Below are 23601 nucleotides of genomic sequence, written 5' to 3' on the forward strand. Positions count from 1 at the left end.
TGTTTGAATGAATTATTCGAATAATCGAATAAATTTATGGATGAATATTCGAATACAAATAGGCGAAAAAGTCCCAGCCCTATGCTAGACTGAAAGGCTGCTCCGAGTGCTCAAATAGTCACTCGAAAGTACCTAAGGTCCCAATCACATCAACAACCCAAAAACCGCACTAAACAGTGACACGTTGAGGATAGAAAGGCTTTTTTTCAACAATCATTCTTGGAATTTCCGAGTACCAAATGCGACAATTGCGCTTATCAACGTAGCCTTCGAGGTAAAAATAAGACTCATCACTGAAGAGTAGGAATGGGAATACCTTATTCCCAAAATCGTCCAAGAATCGACAAACCTGAGTTTTCGTCATTACTACAGGCTACTGCAGCAGTATTCTCAGTTGTTTTCGAGTGACGCTCACAGGTTTGATTCTCCACATCACTAATTTGTCTCAACAGCTAAAATTTTCCTCCAAATTCACTATTGCCGGCCGAGAAGGTGCTTCTAGACGACCCAAAAGAGTTTTTGTTCAGGGAATTGTGACTACAAAATGTTCACTATTTTTGTACTAAATTTTAACCTTTTACTGCATTGTTGAACTGTATCGTTCCAATCTTAGTAATGGCATATTTTTTACTTGTAAAATGTCAAAATATGACACCTTCAACAGTTTCACCTGCTCAGATAACGGGCCATTCAAATGAAACCTCTTAATGGAAAACCCTGTACTTCTAATCCGTCTTTATTTGGTCAGGTATAAAAAGCTAACGCTGCGAACAGGATTCGAACCTGTGCGGGCAGAGCCCATTTGATTTCGAGTCAAACTCCTTAACCACTCGGACATCGCAGCCTTGGTGTTAGATGTATTTCAGCAAGTAATGAACCAATAGTATTCATGAATTGGCTTTTTTAAATCAAACATTTTGAGACTCAAAATAGTTATAACACTAAACGGACACCTAGACCAGAGGCGAAACTAGATGGTCACAGGCCCTGGTACAAAAAAATAACGGCGCGCCTTAAAAAATTGTTTAGTTTTTATATAATTATTTCAAAGATATTTAGGTATGTGAGCATAGTTCTACGAATTTCAGGAATATAATTGTTATTAGATAATCAAACGAAATGGATAAATAGATTTATTCATGTATCTATATGAAATATTCAATTATGTATAAAAAGTAAACATTGAAGACAATTTTTTTTCAATTTATTGGAAGAATTCCAAGGAACACATCGAGTCGTTTTTTCATAAATTATTTAAAAGCAAAGGACAATTTATATAGATTACTATGTACAAAGATTAATTCATCTTTTTGAAAAAGTAACCAATTTTCTTGCCTTATTTTTCGCAAAAGAATCAATAACTTCTCTCAAATCTCAAATATTTTGAACATTCATTTCCTGCTTCGAAATGGGTGATCCGGGCCCAAGGTTGTAGAAATGGAGGGGAGGTACTGGGGGTACTTAAACTGAGTAATTCGCATCGAAAAATTGCAGTCTGGACTATGTTATACCTACAATTCATTGTGTTTCATTCAAATTGCAATTTATTTGTGCAGATGTCAGTTTTGAATTGATTATATATAAACGGTGTTCCTAAATCGGAGGTACAAATGAAGATGACAGATTTCTCGGAGCATTTTAAGAAAAAAAGTCCTATAACATGAGCTAGCAATCACTTTTTTTGAGATACCGGTTGTTTTATCATATCACCGTCCCTTCATAAGATATTTAACTTGAATTGGCATAGATTTTCAAATTTAAAGTCTTCATCTTGTGATATGCTTATTTTGTATGCAAATCTACAGGGTGATAATTTTTCTAGAGGGGTAGATACCTGCTTCTTTCCTCCAGAACTATTTTTTGGTGAAGCACTGATACTTTAAAAAATGTGAAAAGAAACTCTGGTCAAGTAGGTACTACACTTTTTGGTTTGTTGTAGTTATGTCGTATCTGCTATCGATTTCGAAAAAAAAAATCAAATAGCTGTGTAGTAATTCTCAGGAAAATCCAAATTATTATAAACATTCAGTTAGTAATCTGTGATGAATAAATTGATTGTAAGTTTCGGTAGGTACTTATTTAACCATTTAGCGAAAATTAATAAAGATTCGATAAACTGATATAAGCATCACTAAAATGTACGACTATACAAAAAACACCCTGTATCTCGAAAACAAAGCATTTGCGGGTTCATGTTTATGGTACTTTTTTTCATTCTTAAAATTACCAAGGAATCTCTTTGTAGGTAAGAACAATAGAATTGGTAATAAAAAAATTTAGTCATAAAATGAATAATGAATTATTGATGTATAGATATGGATCTTGAAAATACTGGAGTGCCGAAACGCTACCCAAAACGTCTCAGTAGACAGTAAGCAAAAGTGAATCTAGGCCACGTCGATACCTACGGTAGGCACCAGGACCGGCAAATCGGACATTTTGCCGGGGCGCCAAATTGTAGAGGCGCAAAGTGAGTTAATAAAACAAGACATACTTTTTAACACAAAAACGATTTCTTAGTGAAAATACCACTCTTTGTAGTAAAATAATGAAATTGCCCATAGCCAATTTCAAGCTATAGTTAAGAAAATCGAAATAGGTATTAAAATTCACATTTACTTTTAGTCTTTTCACTATAAACTTATAGAGCGTCGTACTTTTAAACAACAATGCATGACGTTTTTTGATTGAATCGACAAAATGTACTCTGATATATTTGAGGAAGTGATTTCAAGTTGAAAAATACGATTTCATAAATTGAAAAGATGCCTGAAAAGAATAACAGAGGCTCCTTCAAAGAAAATTCATTAAATTCTCAGATAAATTAGTCAATTTATTAAGTATCTGTTTTTCACAGGAAATTTTGGTTCGTTTTGATTTCTTCATTTCATATATTTTTGAGGTGCCGAATCCGAATCTGAGGTGTGCGACCGAAATTTCGCAACGGGACATTGAAAAAATGTAAACAATTCCATCTGTTGGCTGTTTTTTTCATAACTCGAAAAATTCAATTTTTTTTAATGACCTTCCTAAATATCAAGAGTATTTTTGAGTGCTCAATTCAGAAAAGGTAAAGAACCTTGAAAAAAAAAATTCAAAATGGCGGAAAACCTGCAACATTTGAAAATTTTTTACTCGGTGTTCAAATTGAATTTTATTTTCTGAATCAACTCATTTTTCTCAGAATTTCTGTGAGAAATTTTTTTTCAAAAATCTAACAATATTTTTTTTTACATGTCTAAAGCGAAAAAAAAAATCACCCGAAATTGATGATATTTCTCATGATTATCCTTTTTTTATAAGGTGTGTGAATAAGTCTTTCCCGTTTTTTTTCAAATTTTGAGCCTTTATTGTGAAAAAATGGTTACAAATGAATTATTGAAAGTATTGGTCATCGCTAGCTACAACTTTTCCCCATCTTTCTGGCAACATACGAATCTCGTTGCGAAAAAATTCGACCGGTTTGGCCTCTATCCAGTCATCCACCCATTTTTTGGCTTCCTCGTAGGAATGGAAGTGCGGGTCAGCCAGGCCATGCGTCATCGATCTGAAGAGATGGTAATCAGACGGAGCAATGTCTGGACTATACGGCGGGTGGGGTAGGACTTCCCATTTGAGCGTTTCTAAGTATGTTTTCACCGGCTGTGCAACATGTGGGCGAGCATTGTCATGTTGCAAAATAACTTTGTCGTGCCTGTCGGAGTATTGTGGCCGTTTTTCTCGCAGTGCGCGGCTCAAACGCATCAATTGTCGTCGATAGACCTCGCCTGTGATCCTTTCATTCGGTTTCAGAAGCTCATAGTAAACCACACCTAGCTGGTCCCACCATATACAGAGCATGAGCTTGGCGCCATGAATATTTGGCTTGGCCGTCGATGATGATGCATGGCCGGGTAGTCCCCATGATTTTCTTCGCTTCTGATTATCGTAACGGATCCACTTTTCATCGCCAGTCACGATACGATGCAGAAAACCCTTTCTTTTATGTCGCTGAAGCAGCTGTTCGCAAGTGAAAAAACGCCTTTCGACGTCTCTCAGCTTCAGTTCGTACGGCACCCAATTTCCTTGCTTTTGGATCATTCCCATGGCTTTCAAACGCTTGGAAATGGTTGTTCGGTCAACTCCCAATGCTTCAGCAAGTTCTTCTTGCGTTTGACACGAATCTTCATCAAGCAAAGTCGCCAATTCTTGATCTTCAAAGATTTGCGGCCGCCCGGAACGCTCCTTGTCTTCCACGTCGAAATCGCCACTTTAAAGCGTCGAAACCATCCGCGAACACTTGAATCATCGACACAACCTTCTCCATAAGCTTCCTGAAGCAACCGATGCGCCTCGGCAGCAGATTTCTTCAAATTGAACCAATAAAGTGAAACTTCCCGCAAATGACGTCGACTCGGCTCAAATTTCGACATTTTCACGATTTCAAAAATTTATGATGCGAAAAAATTTCAACTAATGTGTTAGTGTGGAATTGTTGACAGATGAATAAGCTTTGATTATGACATATGTAACCATTAAATACTCGCACAGTATTGGTGGCGCCATCTCTTACAAAAAACGGGAAAGACTTATTCACACACCTGATATATCTAACACGTATATGAAAACAGAATCGAAAACTATCAAGCGGTTCCTTCCTAACGGCCATCCAAATTTATCCTTCGCTTCGGTCCTCTAACATAATTATAAAAAAAAACAACTGGTTGGCTATGAGGGCCAAAATATTAAATTGCACTATCGAAACATTCCAGATGGTAGTATAAAATTATCACAAAAAAGAGTTTGCTGTAATTTCAATGAATCTCTCTGAGAAGTCGAACTCTCGACTTCTCGAGGTATTACCCAGAATATATATTTGAACTGATCCAACAATATCAATTTTCGTTACTAACAATTCAGAGAATTTGACATAGCATAGCATACAAAAGTATGCTAATCTACAGAGTGATTCTTTTTTGGAAGGGTACCCCCCTTCTTTCCTCCAGAACCATTTTTTGGTAAAGCACTTTAGAAAAATGTGAAAAGAAAACCTGATCTAGTACTACACTTTTTGGTTTGTTGTAGTTTTGTCGTAGCTGCTATCGACTTCGAGAAAACAAAACAAATAGCTCAGTGGTAATACTCAGGAAATTCCATATTATTATAAACATCCAGTTAGTAAGCTGTGATGAATAAATTAATTATAAGTTTAGGTACTTATTCACCCATTCTGTAGCGAAGGTTAAGAAAGATTCGATATACTGATATAAGCATCACTAAAAATTACGACTATAAATGAAAACCCAGTATCTCGAAAACAAAGCGATTGCGGGCTCATGTTAATGAGACTTTTTATTCTCGAATCTGTCATTTTCCTTCGTAACCCCATTTTAGAAAAATCCAGTATAAGGTAACAAGAATCGAATATTGGTAGAAAAAAAAATATTTTCAGTCATTTGGTTCGAACTTCGTGATCAAACATGTTTTTCGCACATTACAGATATAATAATAATAATAATCTTTATTGAGTGCAAAAACACTAACTACAACGAATAAAAGAAAAATACAATTCCATTAACAATGTTTCTTCACAAGTGCAATCAACAATTTTTTAAATGTATCGTATTTGTTACAATTTCTTATCGTATGAGGCAAAGCATTATATTGAACAAGCCCCAGCATCAAAGTTGAACCCGTCGCTGAATTAGTGTTACAAGTATCAACATAAAAGTTGTCCCTTGATCGGGTCTCGTACTGATGAACTTCAGAAATATAAGTAAGCCTCCTAGTAAGGTATTTTGGTATCATATGATGTTTCATTTTATATATTAACTCTAATGTTTTTAAAACAATCCTCTGCCTTACACTCATCAAACTGAAAGCTTTCAGCATTAATCGGATTGATGTTCTCCTACCACATTTCAAAACTATTCTCATGCCTTTATTCATAACTTTCCGAATTTTATCCAAACAGTTTGATGCCAAACCATACAAAAGCGACGAACAAAAATCCAAATGAGGTAACACAATTGACCTGAACAGCAAACACCTAGTTCTCATATCAACTCTAGTACTAATTCTCCCGATGAAAACAATTTTTTGAGCCATTTTTTTATGATGTAATCTGCATGTTGTGGCAGTTTCAAATTTGAATCAAACATAACACCTAAGTATTTCATGAATTTACTCTCTTCAACGGATTCCCATCTATCAATACACTCACGCTGTCTTGTCCCACAATTTTGAGCTTTTGTTCTCTTCCAAAAATCATGAAATTGGATTTATCAAAATTGACTTACAATTTTTTAAAAGCCAACCATTCATGTAATGTTTCTAATTCCTAGTTCATTGAAAACTCCATTGAGACGATATCTTTACTTTTATTATAATTATAATTTTTATTATAAACAACATTGTATCATACGCGAATGCTGACAGCTTACAATATTTGATGTATTTGATAATGTCATTCACATATATCAAGAATATTGAAGTTCCCAATGTTGTGCCCTGTGGAACGCCATGTTCACTATCTAGATTATCTGAATCAATACCACTAAATTTAACTTTTTGTTTCCTATTAGTTAAATATGATACGAACCAATTTAATGCCCCACCAGAGATTCCTATCGATTTCAATTTTTCCACCAACAACCCCCTGTTTCGAACGCTCTTTTAAAATCGAGGAAAACAGCCAGTACAAGGTAGAACAATTTTATTTGTATCAAATTCCTTCAACCACTCATGACATATGTTTACTAAAGAGCTTTCACATGAATGATGCTCTCGAAAACCAGATTGATTATCAATGAGAATATTATTTTCACGTGAAAAAGTGAGTAGTTGATCTCTTACAACCAGTTCTAAAACTTTCTCACATATTGGGAGTGGGCGTATACTTCGAAATGCCTCACATTTTTTTGTATTTGGTACCTTTTGAATAGGGGTAACAGTAGAAATTTTCCACATTTCCGGTAAAGTACCGTACTCCAAGGATGTATTAACTAAATCAAGTAAACGATTCCTCATGACATCGAAAGCATCCTTGAAAATGTTTGTAGTGATACCATCAGGACCAGATGTCTTCTTTAGTAACATCACATACTTCTTCAATTCTTTCATATCTATTTTCGAAAAACTCGAAGAACTTACATCATCAGACAAATTAAATGAATCGCTACTTTGAATTTCCGTTACAATATTATTAACACTTTCAACAAAATAGTGGTTGAAGCTATTAGCTATCTCAGAGGCCTCGGTTAACCTTATGTCATCAAAAGTCACACCATCATGAATTTGAGTCTCCTTACTCTTCAATAAAGGTTTCAAGTTTTTCCAGATGTTGTCACGTGAACTATTTCGAACTGTGTTATGATAATAATTTATTTCTGCTTTTCTCAGTTTGGATGTAAAATCGTTTCGAAATCACCTGTACTTCTGTCATTCCGTACTATTTTTTGTGAAAACTGCCATTTTGTATTGATCGTCTCTCTTTTTCATCATTCGTTTCATTTCATTATTTAACCACGGAATCGTAGACCTTGAACGATATCGTTTTCAAATGCCTTACAAAAGGAAACGTCTGCGGAGCGAGAGAACTTTGACAGTTCGGATCGTTCAAGGACTTGGACTGTCATTGCGCATTAATTGCCAGACAAGTAGAGCGATCTGATCCGCACCAGATCAAATCTTCCAAAATTCCATTTCGTGTGTGCCTTACTATTATATTTTTCATGTTGAGAAATTCATTCTCGCATCGAGGCAGCAGGGACCGTATTCTCGACAAGTGATCTTTCAAAACGTATACGTTCATTCAGTGTTCAGAGCACTGAAAGAACGTATACGTTTTGAAAGATCACTTGTCGAGAATACGGTCCCTGCTGCCTCGATGCGAGAATGAATTTCTCAACAATAATATTCTCGACAAGTGATCTTTCAAAACGTATACGTTCATTCAGTGTTCAGAGCACTGAAAGAACGTATACGTTTTGAAAGATCACTTGTCGAGAATACGGTCGGCGAGGAATGTCATGTTTTAAGCATTCTTCATATTTTCTATAATTTATCTTATGTGGAGTATAATTCGTACCGATTGTGAAAGTAGGTATACAATTTGAACAATCTCCATGGGGAGGTCCTGATTTACCTTGCACCTCCAGGCCCACAGTTGTCTCAACTCGTCACTGTACAGGGTGGGCAAATTTCGATGTTTTAGCACTACAACTTGTAAACCTGAGGTGATAGACAAAATTTGATACCCTATTCACGGTCTCTTTTTCTAAGAAACTAACAAGAGTAGTATTCATTTTTGGCCACCTTCTTTTGTTTTCGAGTTATAAGCGAAAATTGGAAAAATGGCGATATCGAAAAACTTTTATATCTTCGCTAATACTGATGCTAGAGCTCTGAAATTAAAACATTATACAGGCACTTTTTTACGTAGAATCCAGTGGCGTGCTCGTATTTTCAAAAGGGTTTTTTATTACGAAGCTATGACCCAAAGTTATGTTTTTTCGAATGGGAACACTAAATTTCTGTGCCATTTTTTGAAAGCTTAATTTTTCTCTCAATATTTCTATGGTTTCAACTGTTGATGAGCACATAAAAATTGAGCTTTCCCTAACAAGAGCAGTGTCCTTCCGTCAATCTGATAATTTATTTTTTTTGACTCATTTCTACATTCCTTATACTATGGTGTTAATATCGGCATCAGAAAACCATAGAAAATGCAAGCATTCAAGCAAATTATTGAAAAAGGCGCATGAATGCTTTTTTTATTATTTTTCTGGGTTAATGCCGAATTTCAGTTATATCCGAGATTTTCAATAAAAGGGGTTTACAGACAAAATTCCTCGATTGTTTTTTCCGATTAATCAACAACAACAAACGCAATTTATTGACCAAAGACCAATTGGCCATCGACAGTTTTAGTCCTGCAGCCAGATTAATCATATATCTGTTAACTAGTTATAATTTATTTGGTCTAAAATGTAGAAATGTTATCAAACGAATTAATTCGTTTGATATCAGTTCTCTTTTTTGAAGAAGTTAAGAGATGTTTTAGAGAAGAAATCTTGAAGTTGTGATATAGGAGTACGAATTTTTTTTTAGTGCCATATGGAAAAAGATTGACGCCAGAAACTGCATTATATTCACCACGGAGGCGTCTGAATGACATCAATCGAATGGAGAAAGCAGTAAAAGCAAATCACAAAACCTTAAAAGATAGGATGACAGCATTAGAGGAAATGAACTATTTTTCACATTTGGGTAGTTTGAACAGAACTACAGTTAATTTCTTTTTATCACAAATGAGAAACCAGAACCTGCAAAATAGGGGTCGCCGATATTCAGTGAACGACAAAATTTTTGCTCTATCTTTATTGAAACAGAGTGGTAAAGGTTACAGATATCTTTCTAAAATTTTCAGTTTGCCTTCAAAACACACCAGCATTAATTTATTAAACAAAATTCCTTTTAATTGCTGCATGAGTAATGATGTTGATGGCACAATTTAGTGGGGGTAATCTAGATTCTTCTGCGTGTGAAACTGCGAATCTTCTACTTTTTTTTGATTAACTCTCTGCCAGTGTCAATGGTAGCTCCTTTAGTGTTCCTCCAGGCAAACCCCTACGGAGTGTGGTGACAGCTTCATCAATTCATGTAGAATTTTGGGAAAAGTCCCTCCCTGTTTTGAAATCTATGTTTTTTAAAGATCAAAGTAATAAAATTATTAGAACACCTTCCTTAAACAATTTTATGTTCACAATCCATGGTTTTTTAAAAATTTGGCAATATTTGGAAAAAGAGGGCATTGAAAATATGGTTTCAACCAAGACCCATTAGAAAATTTTTTTTCGCTCATAAGAAGTCATGGATTTAGAAATGTGAACACTACCTGTTCGTCTCTCATATCTTCAACAAAAGTCTAATCGTTGATCTTTCAGAAAAAGTTCTAGGTTTCAATCTTCCTAGGAAAATTTGGTGTATGTTAAATCGACTTAGGACCCATGTTCAATCTTCCTAGGAAAATTTGGTGTATTTTAAATCGACTTAGGACTGGTCATGGTCGTTGTATAAGTACCCTCTTCAAATAGCATTCTTTCGATAGCCCACTATGTGAGTGTGGTGTAGAAGAAACCATTGACCACTTGGTGAACGTTCACAGAATAAGTTGACATAATTTATATTGAAGGACTTCCTCTTCAACCAAAACAAAATTTTCTTCACCTCTCTTTTCGGTTGACGACTCTATAATTTCCAATTGGATCCAAAAAAAAAATTATTTTATAAATTTAAAAATTTATAAATTTCATGGTGGTTTCCAAGCTATCCATTCAGTTTCAGATTCTTTTTTAGAATGGGTCCTTAACTTCAAATCGATATAATGAAAACTGATATTTAGTACTCCTTTCTGCTTCTTTTTTTTTTTTTAGGATCCAACTGGAAATTATAGAGTCGTCAACCGAAAAGAGAGGTGAAGAAAATTTTGTTTTGGTTGAAGAGGAAGTCCTTCAATATAAATTATGTCAACTTATTCTGTGAACGTTTACACAAACCAGTCACTACACCGATACGGGGCGACAGAGTTTTTGCTGGGGTTTTTATCTGTTCTCTTGTATCATACGTTGAAATGTATGATGCCCCGTTACATTTCCTCTACTAATACTGTGATTCATCCACACATATGCTTGATTGTTTGAAATTAATAATTTGAATTGCTCTTTCTCAAAAGAATATATATACAGGGTGTCCCGTAAAGACCACGTCAAGCCGAGGGAGAATGTAGATCAAAGGATAACCCACCGATTTCGAGATATTTTTTTTTGTCGAAAATAATGAATTTTTGCCCCATTCAATAGTTTTGCCTTACGGTTGGTACAATTTTACATCTTTCTGCTCAATTTTTTCAGTAAAATATTGCTGAAGAATGATTTTAATCTTTACATTAAAAACATCCTCCAAAAATATTAAAGGGGGCTATGAGAAATATTTTTATTGGAAATTTTGGTAGTGGATTATTTTGTTCATGAAGTTTAGCCAATCGTAGTGGAAAAAATGTACCGAGCTACTGCTGCACATTACACCAATAAATTGTCTATTTTATGGTGATTTCAAAGAGGTATCACACAAGTCATTTATTATTCGAAGAAAAAAGATATGGCTGTTTTTATCCAAATGCGTACGTTTCTGACCAAATCAAGTTTGTCAATTCTGTTAAGAAATCTTCGATGTGGCATTACTTAGTGAACAATGGCAATTGTTTACGTGCGAAAATATTACTCGCATAATTATTCACCTCAACGAAATTCAATTTTGCCGGCAAATTTCGGAAAACATCATGCAGATCCAGATTTTTTTAATAAGATCATTTGGAGCGACGAGTCTTCCTGTACCAAGGATGGGTACATGAATCTCCACAATTTGCATAGCTGGAATATCATAAATCCACACGAGGTGAGAGAAGATAGATCACAATATCGATTCAAGATCAATTTATGGACTGGAATATTTAATGGTGCAATTTTGGACCCGATCGAACTGCCGCCATCACTGAACGCAAACAATTATTTGGAATTTTATCCAACCAGCTGCTCATTTTATTGGAAGATGTGCCACTGGCGCTGCGACGTAGTCTGTGGTACAGTGACTTTATTACCACCTTAGAACATTAATATCTATATTCTAAGATTACCACAGTGGCGACAACTCGTGTCTCATTTTCTATTGGTTGGCCGCCATGTTTCGTCGGAGTTGCGCAGATTGCAGATTTAGTTTGTTTATGTTTATTTGTCAAGACGTGTTCAGCCGTTGAGTTGTCAAGTTCGTGGAAATTACCGGCTTCGATTATCGATTATAATAAGACGTTTTGTTGTCTAGAGATTAAGAATGAAGTCGAAAAACACGAGTTATGGCCAGTAAACCCATGGCTGGTCATGTCAGGTGAATTTATTATTGGAAAATAATAATCTTTACTTGTGCATGTAGTTGTTGAGTTTTTTCTTGATAATAATTTCAATTAGAACTTGGAGATATCTGATATTTTTGATCTGTATCTTCGGAAAAATAGATAGCACGATTCAGTTCATTTCAGACGTGATACATTGGATCGAAGATCGAATTCAAAATAATAAGACGTTTTGTTGCCTACAGATTAAGAAAAAGGTCGAAAAAGATTATAGAGAGTTATGACCATTAAGGCCATGGCTGATCATTCGAGGTGAATTTATTATTGGAAAATAATAATCTCTACATTTGTATGTACCTAGTTCTTGAGTTTTTTTTTAATAATAATTTAAGTTAGAAGTTAAAGATAATCAATATTTTCGATCTGTATCTTTGAAAAAATAGATAGAACGATTCAGTTCATTTGCAATGTCGTACCTTGGATCGAATTCATGAAACATAATGTTACTTTCTAAAGAAATTGAGACCCATGATATGAAATATTGCCGTAAGTTACCGATATACAATTCAAAAATACCGCCAAAAACGTCTTGACGAAACATGGCGCACTTTTGACAGTTTTATGGCCAGATGTCGCCACTGTGGTAATATAGTGACTGTAGTCTGTGGTTTCAACATGATGGATGCCCAGCACATTACGGACTCGAAGTTACCGCACATTTGAATAGAACTTATCCCCACCGCACATAGGTCAATTTTAACGATCTACGCGGCCAAAAATATTTTCTCTCTTTTATCATTTATATTCGGTATTTATCGTTCCTATGCAGTATTATATGTCTGATTAAAGATTTTTTGATTAGTTCATCTCGAAAAATATAAATAAAAAAACTTTGGAATAGAAAAAAAAAGTCGTCTTGGGATTCCGTAAATGAAAAGCCGTGGTATTCAAAACAAATGTTGGATTTATTTCATTTTCACGTTGAGTGAAACAATTTCTCCGCGAAATAACATAAAAAATACTAATAATTATCTTTGTGCAGTAATAATATTTTTATTCAATTAAAGAGTCATCTTCCCCGCAATCTGAATCGGGTTCGAGTTGGAATCTGCCGGCAATAGCATTTCTATTGTTTCAGGAAAAAAACTTTTTGATATTGATGTTTTTTTCGGGCTCAGACTGGTAATCAATGGATCCGAAGTCAATAGTAATCTGTGATATACATCAAGGTTGCATTGTTCTCTAGAAAACTTTCTAGCGAAATTCTCACGATATACGCGGAAATGTTTATTACGCGCTTCTGCAGCCTCCTCCGACAATTGAGCTATTGGTAGCAAAGCTTTTTCAATGATAATTTCTCCATGTATTAAAATCGTAGTTTAATTGTTTTTAAATCATCATCACTAGTGTCAGAGTTCGATAGTAAGTGATTTTCCGGATAATCGAGTTTTGCTTCAAAATTTGGTAAATTTTGGTCTTTCATTATTCCATAAAAGTAACTCCGGGTAACAGTTTTCACACCTGATGTTCCGGCAGTTTCTAAAATAACGAAAAACAATGATAAGCGAAATAATAAAAAAATTGAAATTTTTGTTGAAAAAACTATGTCGTTAAAAATCGCCCTATTTTTATCATCTGCAAATTTCTGCAGGGAATTTTTGTAACATTTACTAAGGAAAGGATGGTACTTCATGATAAAAAAAGAATAATCACGGGGTTTAACGGAGGACTACAACAAATTAACTTTTGAAGCTTAAAGTTACTTCAAAGTTTGTTTAAGGAAACACTCTTTGTTATATACTACGTAAATATACTAATTTTTCATTGAGGCTAAGTAAATTATATTAGAAATGAAGAATATTCCCAGGGTTATCGAAATCCATCACTTTCACTCCAAAAACTGACACCGGTAAAGAAATATTTATGTTCAAATTTGTTGTTGTTTCAAACTCTGTGATCTCGAAGAAGAGGGCACTGGTTGATGGTCAAGTTCCAACAATCTGTTCACGCTCAGGATATACCTGGGGTGGTTATAATGAGTGATTTAGGATTACCTGGAATGTTTTCTAATCGACGATAATTTGTTTTAAATGATTATCGTTAGTTTTTAAAATCCAATTTTGGCCTCGTAGATGGTTAAAATTGACCTATGTGCACCGATGGATTGGAAGAGAAGGTGAAATTTTGTGGCCTCCTCGTTCACCTGACCTAAATCCTATGGACTTTTATTATTGAGGCTGCCTGGAAGACAAAGTATACGCAACACCCATACGTGATGAAGCCGAATTGACCATATTCACCGTCGCCATATTGTTATGCGACAATACCAACTACCCAGTGTTCCCAACGAAGAAATATTGAGTTTACTAGAAAAATTCCACAATATAAAGTTTATATGTGAAGTTTATGTGTACCTCTTCTGGCTGCTACGCCAGATAGGCTTGTTTGGGACAATATTTCGCAAAAATTTCACCTTTTGGAAATAGAAACATTAGTGAAAGGTGGTTTTATGAACAAATTAACTGCGGCCGAGTGTATAAATGAAGGCTTCACTCCATTTTTGGTAGTGGTCAGTGGAAGAATAATCTCTATGGCTGATAGTATTTTTGATATTAGCGGTATTTTTTTTAGTAAACTCAATATTTCTCCGTTGGGAACACTGGGTAGTTGGTATTGTCGCATAACAATATGGCGACGGTGAATATGGTCAATTGAGAGAACGCATCCGCAATTGACCATATTCACCGTCGCCATATTGTTGTGCGACAATACCAACCACCCAGTGTTCCCAACGAAGAAATATTGAGTTTACTAGAAAAATTCCACAATAAAAAGTTTATAAGTGAAGTTTATGTGTACCTTTTCTGGCTGCTACGCCACATAAGCTTGTTTGCGACAATATTTCGCAAAAATTTCACCTTTTGGAAATAAAAACATTAGTGAAAGACGGTTTTATGAACAAATTAACTGTGGCCGAGTGTATAAATGAAGGCTTCGCTCCATTTTTGGAAATAGTCAGTGGAAGAATAATCTCTATGGCTGATAGTATTTTTGATATTAGCGGTATTTTTCTAGTAAACTCAATATTTCTTCGTTGGGAACACTGGGTAGTTGGTATTGTCGCACATCAATATGGCGACGGTGAATATGGTCAATTCGGCTTCATCACGTATGGGTGTTGCGTATACATTGTCTTTTAGGCAGCCCCAATATTAAAAGTCCAGAGGATTTAGGTCTTCATGTACCCATCCTTGGTACCTCTTTGAAATCACTATAAAATAGACAATTTATTGGTGTAATGTGCAGCAGTAGCTCGGTACATTTTTTTTCCACTACGATGGGCTAAACTTCATGAACAAAATAATCCACTACCAAAATTTCCAATAAAAATATTTCTCATAGCCCCCTTTAAAATTTTCGGAGGATGTTTTTAATGTAAACTGAATGTTTACTGAAAAAATTAACCAGAAAGATGTAAAAATTGTACCAACCGTAAGGGCAAAACTATTGAAAGGGGCAAAAATTCATTATTTTCAAAAAAAAAAAAAATATCTCGAAAACGGTAAGACTTTTATAATGGGAATTTTGTCATAGCAGGTGGGTTATCCTTTGATCTACATTCTCCCTCGGTTTGACGTGGTCTTTACGGGACACCCTGTATATATCTTCCTTCAAGTCTCTTTTGATAAATAATTTATCATCGTCACATTCCGTAGGATCCAATTGTGAGGAGGATGACACTTATGCAGCTCTAGATTGTTTAAAGAGCTTCATATCAATTGAACTAGAAAATTCGCAAAAAGCAATTTCTGTCATTCCACATGTTTATAGGGATTTTGTGGTCCAAATTTTGGGAGTTGAAAAAAATTTGGCGAACCCTTATGTTGCGGGGTATATAGCAAGAAAATGTTTGAAAAGGTTCAAATGTTCAGAGTAGATTACTGAAAAAAAAATGTGGTAACATTGATTATGATGCATCTAGAAGGTACCTAGATGAAATTTTTCCGAACATGTGGATTGGTAGACGTGAACCTACTGATTGGCCAGCGAGGTCACCAGATTTCAATCCCTTGGATTATTTTGTGTGAAGCCAGCTGAAGAATGTTGTTTATAAAACGAAACCAGAAATTATTGAAGAATTAAAAGAGAATTTGAACAGAAATAAATAATATTACTCAAGAAACCATACACAAGGTTCAACAAGAATTTGTTCACCGTTTGGGTTACTGTCAAATACAGTTGCAGTTCGAACATTTATAAAGTCATTTATTCCATCAATAATATCATTATTATTATCATATTGTATTTTTGTACACCCTGTACCAATTGGAATCAACATGTGATACATTTTTGGAACCAGCTCAGCTAGAGTGATCGGAAAATTGAGACAAAATGGGGGTATTCCATTTAAAAAAAATTACGGTGACGTCATTACTCGAAAGTAATTCATCCTGTATATTAAATTATTTTAAAATACGGAAAATTAAAATAAAAAATCGACATGTTTAAGCATTATTTCTTAAAATGGTAAAAGAACATTCCTTATACTATGGTCTTACAGAGACCTAGGAGATTCGAGAAAACATTAAACATGGTTTTATTTTATACGAGATATAACTTTCGAAAAGTTGGGAGAAATTGTTAACTAGTTAACTAAAAGAATATGGTCAAAAGCCATTTGATCTCGGATCAGTCAGATCAATGGAAATTGACTGAATAAAGCTTTAGAGATCAAGCTTTATTATCAATTTTCCATATCACAAAGGAAATTCATGACAGGTAAAAATATAGAAATCATGTCTTTATTGTCTTACATATATAAATAAATAACATCTTAAATTTTAGTATTTAACCAGTCAATTTTTAATCACTCGTTTTCAGCTTCTTAGGAGAGTCATCATTTTCAATAGATTCGGTTTTACGTTTTGCTGTTTCTCCATAGATACTTCTTTTGAATTCTTCCATCTTTACTTTGTCATTCAATATACTATTGTGAGCGAGTCCATTCATGATTATTATGTTCTCTTCTTTCTTACTGTCATTTATTATTATTTTTGTTGATTCATTTGGAGTAGCATAGTCATTCATTTTGACTTGAGCACTAGGTGAAGTGTCAATTTTCATTATTTCTCTTAAAAGCATTGTAGCATACATAGAAGGATCTAATGTAAATTCCAAAATAACTGCTTTATATTTACCATCTGAAAAGAGCAAAATCTATTAACTGTCCAAAAGTAGGGGTTGTTGGAAATATCTTAAATCATGATCTTTTAAAAATGATTCCTTTCATAACCCACCTAGTACATCTTTAGGTTCCTCGATTTTCCTCAAAACATCGAAGTCTGATAAAATCAGACTATTATTTGGGTCATTATATTTCATTATTTTCCACTTAAGATCCTGCATTCGCCCCAATATCTTCCTGTATCCTCCTGATACTGTATAAGTCCTAAACAACATTCAATAAATAAATTCAGACATAATAAAATAGATTCAATTTTCTTTCATTCAGAAATAAAACTTACTTTACACTTTGTTTGGGCATCTCCAATGTCAAACCATATTTTTCCAACTCATTCTTATATTCCTCTTTCATATTTTCAGGATATTCAACATCATAACCAGGTAATGGCAGTACAATATCATATATTGAATAATTGGATAATTCTGATTCAGTTAAAGCTTTCACTTGCTGCCTGGTTTTTTGTACTTCTGGTTCATTCTCTGAGAAGAGTAAACATTATATGGATTGATGAAAAATGTATGTAATAAAGTATTATTAATTCAACTTTACAATTGAACAGTGGTATAAATTTCAAGCAAGATCTCCTATTATTGAATATCATTAAGAAATTGTCACTAATTCAAATGATGTCCGTACATATTTGAACTTATTTTCCCACAAAACTTTTGAATCTTTCAAACATTATTCTGTATTTCCTCAAACTAATTAATAAATTATAGAGAATAATAAAATAAAGAAACTCATATCTGAAAAATCTCCCCTGAAAATAAATGTGAATGATTCTCACCAGCTTTGGCATCAATAGCATCCTCAACTAAAGCCTCTTCTGCTTCAATTGGGTCTATTTCAGGTTCAGTGAATACATCATTAATTACCACCAAATCATTTTCAACAGGTTTGAGACCATATTTTTTGATTCTGATACTCACCATTCTATTCCAAACTAAACTTTGGAAGGAGTGAATATACAAAAGTCTCATATTTCTTGGAATCTAAAGCAAGAAGAAGATATTGTTAGTTACACTATGCATAATTATATAATAATTCAATTTGAACTCACATTTTCCAAGGCATTTACATAATTTTGCTTCTCTTTTGTTAGTCCTTGTAATAATTTCGCCTCAAGACAATTATTTTTACTTCTATGGAGAGAATTGAATGCTTGTTCTGCATTACCTGTCTCTCCATAAATCTTTTTTGCTATTACAATGTCTGAAGTAGGATCATCAGACTTTTTCAATTTCAATATCAGCTCACAAGCCTAAAAAATTTCAATAACGATATTTTATTCTGATTTCATCATCCTTTTTTTTGCTTTCATTGAAGGCATCGACTGCTAGTCATTAGCCTCTAACCTAACCATCACCAGACATCTACAACATGACCTAGCCAAGAATCGAACCCAGTACCTTCGGCACCACATCCAACATCTTAGTCAACTGCACTACGAAGGCAGTCTAATTTCAATATCTAATAAAGATTAAACAGCAACTCAATGAACTCGAGTTACTTTTGAATGAACTTCAGTTAACTCAGAACCAAACACTAATTCTTTTATACCCTCTAGTAGTATTTAAGCTATTCAATACTTCACTAGCAATTCAATCAATACTTACTTCTTTCCAGTTACCTAAAAGGAGTTTTACACCTATTGTGTAAGTTGGTACTTCTTTATCATTACCAAATCGTTGTAAACCGTAATAATTGATAAAACCATTTTCCTTAGCATATTCTATTGCCTTCTCAATAGTAGAATTTTCAGTAACAACATTTCTCAGAGCAATCTTGAACCTATTACCACTCAAATCACCAAGTTTCAAAGGAGTATCTTTGAATGTAATATTACCAATTTTTATGTTTCGGAATGGTTTTGATTTAATAATCAATTTCCATGGTTCAACTTGCTTAATACACAGCCATTGGGTTGTTTTAGCTCTTTTATCTTTTATACCTGCATAAGATATATATGATGGTTTTATCTTGATAACATCAGCAACTTTATAACATGCAGTCATTGTATCTAGCGCTTCCTTATAGAGAATAAAATGTACATATTGACCTCTACCCTCAGGCCATACATATCTTTCCTTACAACCTATAATGATAACAAATAATAAATTTCAATACATTTCAGGTTCATAAAATTTTAATTACCATGAGTAGGTTTCTTGAAAACAACAATTCTTTTATCATCTTCATCAACTGTGTTACTGTCAATTTTATTTCCAAATATCCCTTTTACTTTTGTATGTAGAATTGTACGTTCTTCCTTGTTGAAATTACTAACATCAAATTTCACTGGCTCCTTTGATCCAGTCTTAACCATTTCTTTAATTTCATCCCACTTGTTTTGAGGCAAAATCTCAATTGGAGATTGGTCAATTGAATCATAATTGATATTTGTCTTCTCGTCTTTGGGAATATTAGTATTAGTGAGAACTGCTATTTCGCCATTTTGATCTACTTCACTCACATGAAAATCTGAATATCTGGCTTTCAAGACCCCAGTAAATCCAGGTTGATCGCTTATGAATTCCGATATTCCTACTTCAGCTTCAGTCACTTGGTCCAGGTGCCTGTACGGTTTTTTTGTAGAATTATTTGAATAATTCTTGCGATCAAATTGAGATTTTTGAAAACGTTTCGGTTTGTTGTTGCCGAATTTAGACTTCCTTTTATTATCCATTGTCTTGATAATATGCTTTCCGAATAACTTTGACGTAAAATGTTTAATCAAAATTGTGTTTCATAAATTTAAACTCACATTATTTTCAAGTACAAACTAAGCTTTTGGTACTCTATTCAACTAACAAAAATAAGATAACATTTCGTGTTAACCTAGCACAACGCATATTTTTTTAACCTAAAATTAATCCTCCACACCATAGAGTAATATTACTCTGAGTTAAGATGCATAGAAAATATGATGTGTGCACTGATTCGATTTTGTTTCAGACTCTTTGTGATGGAAAAGAAAAGTTACTCTGCAGTAGAAAGAAAGATTGGCAAAAAGATCGATTAGGCAGCGAAACGAGTTTCTTAGAAAAATTGGAGCTTCCACAGCTTTGCTTTTGAGATCCGCTATCCAGGAATACCTTCTCCCAAGGTGGAACTATCAGAATGAAAATTCCTTGTGATTTTTTCAAATTTAGAAATAAGAGGGGGGGGTGGTAATATCCAATTGTGTTTGAATATCCAGCGTAATATCAGCATTCACATTTCAAGAGTTAGCAAAAATATTTCTTTTGCTGAATCTAAACGAACTTTCGATTTCATTCTTCATTGGTTTCTCAAGTATCCCATACATCAGTCTTGTTGTCTGACTGTATCATTATAGGGACTTTCCCACAAATAATTTCCTGAATATCTTCGAAACTATAAGCTTGGTGATTGACAACCCATATAAGCTCAATGAGTGACATAAATGGGTACAAAAGAAGGAACACCCAAGCTTGGGAATTTCGATGGAGTGTGGCTGAGGAGCAGATATAATTCAATTGAGGGCAGTAAAGCTCACAGCTACAAAAAAAAATACTTTTCCCTCAAACTCCTGACCCTTGGGTAAGGAGTACAGAACCTTAATACATATTTATCATTATTATGTTTTTGTAATTAGTGAACATGGCTGACACGAAGACGCGACCGAATACACTCCCGATAAAAAATGCAAAAAGTGTAAGAATACGCCCAATTCAGGGTTGCAATGTGTGAATTGTGGAACCCTTATGCATCCGGGTTGCTTGAAGTATTATAGTGATATAGTAAAAATTGATGAAACGCATATTAGGTGCTGTGAAGTTCGCGAGAATTATAACCTTGAAAACAAAGAGATGGACGATCTTAACAGCTCTACGGGAACAGTGATTGATGCAACTATGCTAAACGAATCAGGTGAGAAGATAATAGCAGAACTGACCCGAGAAAATGATAGACTTTCTAGTGAAAATCAACTTCTCAAAAGACTTATCTCCGAAATGGAAGATAAGAATATACATTCATTATTCAAGATCAATGTGTTAGAAAGAGATAGATATGAACCAGTCAGTCGTGTATAAATGGAGTCCGATAACGTTGAGAATAGACAAGAAAATTCTAGGAAAGATAAAGAACATATTGTCTCAGATAAAATGACGATGAGTAATACAACAGGTGAGAAGGATGACCGATCATATGATACAGAAGTCGCGATAAACAATATAAACAATGACAAATCAGCTGTTATTTCAAACAAGAAAAATAAATTGGCGATGCAGCAAACGAACAACTATGTAAGAAAAACAAAAAATAATACAGAAGTTAAAATAGTAAAAGGCACTAGAGTTTGTAACGAAGATCAACAAACATTTGCAGGGATCAAGCCAAAAATATGGGTTCATGTAGGTAAGGTGGAATTGAATACAACGGAAGACAAAATTAGAAAACATCTTAATCAAATCTTTCCAAGCCGTTCTTTCATTGTGGAGACACTTAAAAGTATAGAAGGAACGAATAGTAAGTCCTTTAAGATAGGGAGAGATCTCGACCTCATGGCTGATCTTTATAAGAGCGCAAATTGGCCAAGTGGTGTAACCGTTCGTCGCTTCAAGTTTTTTCGGAGAAATAATGTTCCCTACCAAATCTGAAGGCCGTACTTGTTTCACAGTATCGAATGTGAATATATACCATCACTTGGGAATAAAATTGACCAATTCGTCGATTATTTGACTGAATATCAGATTGACGTGGGAATCGTCACAGAACACTGGTTGAATTACGACATTCTCGAGAGAATTAATTTGGGTGATTATATGGTGGCAAGTTCATACTCGCGAAAATCATCGCGACATGGTGGCGTTGAATATTGCGTGTATGAAGGACCACCCTTTCGGGAACGAGAAATAGACTGTATCGGGTTTACTTGTATATTTTGCTTGGCTACAAGGTTTACAACTGTGGTAGTGTGGTGGTGCGGCGCGTGGTTACTTAACTAGCACGTGTTGATCACTTGAGTGTTTGGACGAAGAGAAGGGAACAAAAGGACTCTCTCTCTGCCTCGTAAAATAACAAAGAAAAAATACGTTATATTTCAGTTTTTCTTCGATAAAGGCGAAAATCCGAGCCAAGCGGCTGAAAATTTAAATAGTGTTTTTGGTCTTAATACTGGAATAGCCAATTACGCGCAATTTTAGTTTCGTCGATTCCGTTCCGGTAATTTCTATGTCAGAGATTCATCACGAGCTGGAGACCAATTGACGAAGATATCGACAAAATCATGGACATTTTCGGGTCCTGTTTTCATTGCTCAAGAGTTGAAGATTGCACAAAAATATTAAAAACTATGTAATTCTGTAGGATTTATTCAATTAAAAGTATCTAGGTTCTGACAGAAAAGATTCTTAATTACATTAATTAATTTGACAGTTGATTAGTTTTTGTTCCAAAGATTACTCTATGTGATAAACTATATCTAACATTTGAGAACATCTTCAACACTTTCCCTTGTTAGAATAGTTTATATCTTCTTCTTCTTCTTCTTCTTAATTTAAGCCTAGGGCTTGTATATTCCACTTTAGTCCTCGGTAGAGGTAGATATCCAGGAGTCGTTCCAGCGCTTAGGGGGTCTGCCGACTGGTCTTCTGGTACCTGGGATTCCGTCTCGGGCTATCCTAGCAATTCTGCCTGCGTCCATTCTGCTGACGTGGTCGTTCCAATATCGTCGTCGTTTTCTTCCCCATTTAGCTATGTCCTGAGTCTGGCATTCCTCTCGGATGGCTGTGTTCCTCTTCCTATCTCTCAGCGTGTATCCAGATATGGTTCTCAGTATCTTCATTTCTGTCGTTCTTAGGATGGATTTTGTCCTCTTGTTGTCTGCTCGAGTTTCTATGCCGTACGTCATGATGGGTCGAACACAAGTTTTGTAGATCCTGGCTTTCGAATGTTTACTCATATGTTTGTTGTTGAATATGACGTCGCGAAGTGCACCGGCAACCCTACATGCTTTATCTGCCTGTTTACGAACCTCGTGTGTTCTATCTTGGTTCGAGGATATCTCCACGCCAAGATAACTGAACGACATAACTTGTTCTATAGGTTGGTCTGCAATGACAAGTTTGCATCGTTTTGGTTCTTTGCTTATGACCATTGATTTTGTTTTTGTGATTGATATTTGCATGTTGAAGTTGCATGCCTCTAGGAAGAATGAATATAACAGTCTCTGTAGGTCATCCTCACATTCAGCCAAGATCACCGCATCATCGGCGTAGCAAACGATCTTTATAGCCCCTGTGCTTAGTCTATATCCCATTCCACAACTCTTGACGCGATGTATTATTTGGTCCATTATGATATTGAAGAGTAAGGGGCTTAATGAATCTCCCTGTCTTATACCCGTAGGAGTTCGAATTTCCTCAGTTAGATGTTGGTTTACAGATATATGTGTAGAGGTATCAGTGTTGAGTTGTTTCACAATCTTCAATATAGGTGTTGGTAG

The 23601-nt window shown here is 34.8% G+C and overlaps 1 protein-coding gene and 1 non-coding gene across 2 annotated transcripts; both read right to left on the bottom strand.

The window, feature by feature from the left end:
- Positions 1 to 762: 762 nt before the first annotated feature.
- Positions 763 to 844, bottom strand: Trnas-cga. Its single transcript has one exon. It is a non-coding gene; the product is annotated as a tRNA-Ser (tRNA).
- A 15829-nt stretch (positions 845 to 16673) lies between these two features.
- LOC123678357 (pseudouridylate synthase 7 homolog) lies at positions 16674 to 20000 on the bottom strand. The gene is made up of 7 exons (XM_045615346.1): positions 19287 to 20000; positions 18749 to 19227; positions 18193 to 18393; positions 17920 to 18124; positions 17413 to 17611; positions 17185 to 17336; positions 16674 to 17088 (listed from the first exon to the last, which is right to left on the bottom strand). The coding sequence occupies exons 1-7, from the start codon at positions 19816 to 19818 to the stop codon at positions 16751 to 16753; spliced, it is 2106 nt and encodes a 701-aa protein (XP_045471302.1). The 5' UTR covers positions 19819 to 20000; the 3' UTR covers positions 16674 to 16750.
- Between the last annotated feature and the right edge of the window lie 3601 nt (positions 20001 to 23601).

Source organism: Harmonia axyridis, chromosome 4 (assembly GCF_914767665.1).
Source record: "Harmonia axyridis chromosome 4, icHarAxyr1.1, whole genome shotgun sequence".
NCBI lineage: Eukaryota > Metazoa > Arthropoda > Insecta > Coleoptera > Coccinellidae > Harmonia > Harmonia axyridis.

Excerpts from the sequence above, each read along its gene's own strand:
- LOC123678357 (XM_045615346.1), bottom strand. The coding sequence starts at position 19,818 with ATGGATAATAAAAGGAAGTCTAAATTCGGCAACAACAAACCGAAACGT. Across the intron at positions 18,394-18,748 it reads TTTTAGGTAACTGGAAAGAA|GCTTGTGAGCTGATATTGAA; the intron begins GTAAGTATTGAT and ends GAAATTTTTTAG. Across the intron at positions 17,337-17,412 it reads ATGCCCAAACAAAGTGTAAA|GACTTATACAGTATCAGGAG; the intron begins GTAAGTTTTATT and ends AATGTTGTTTAG.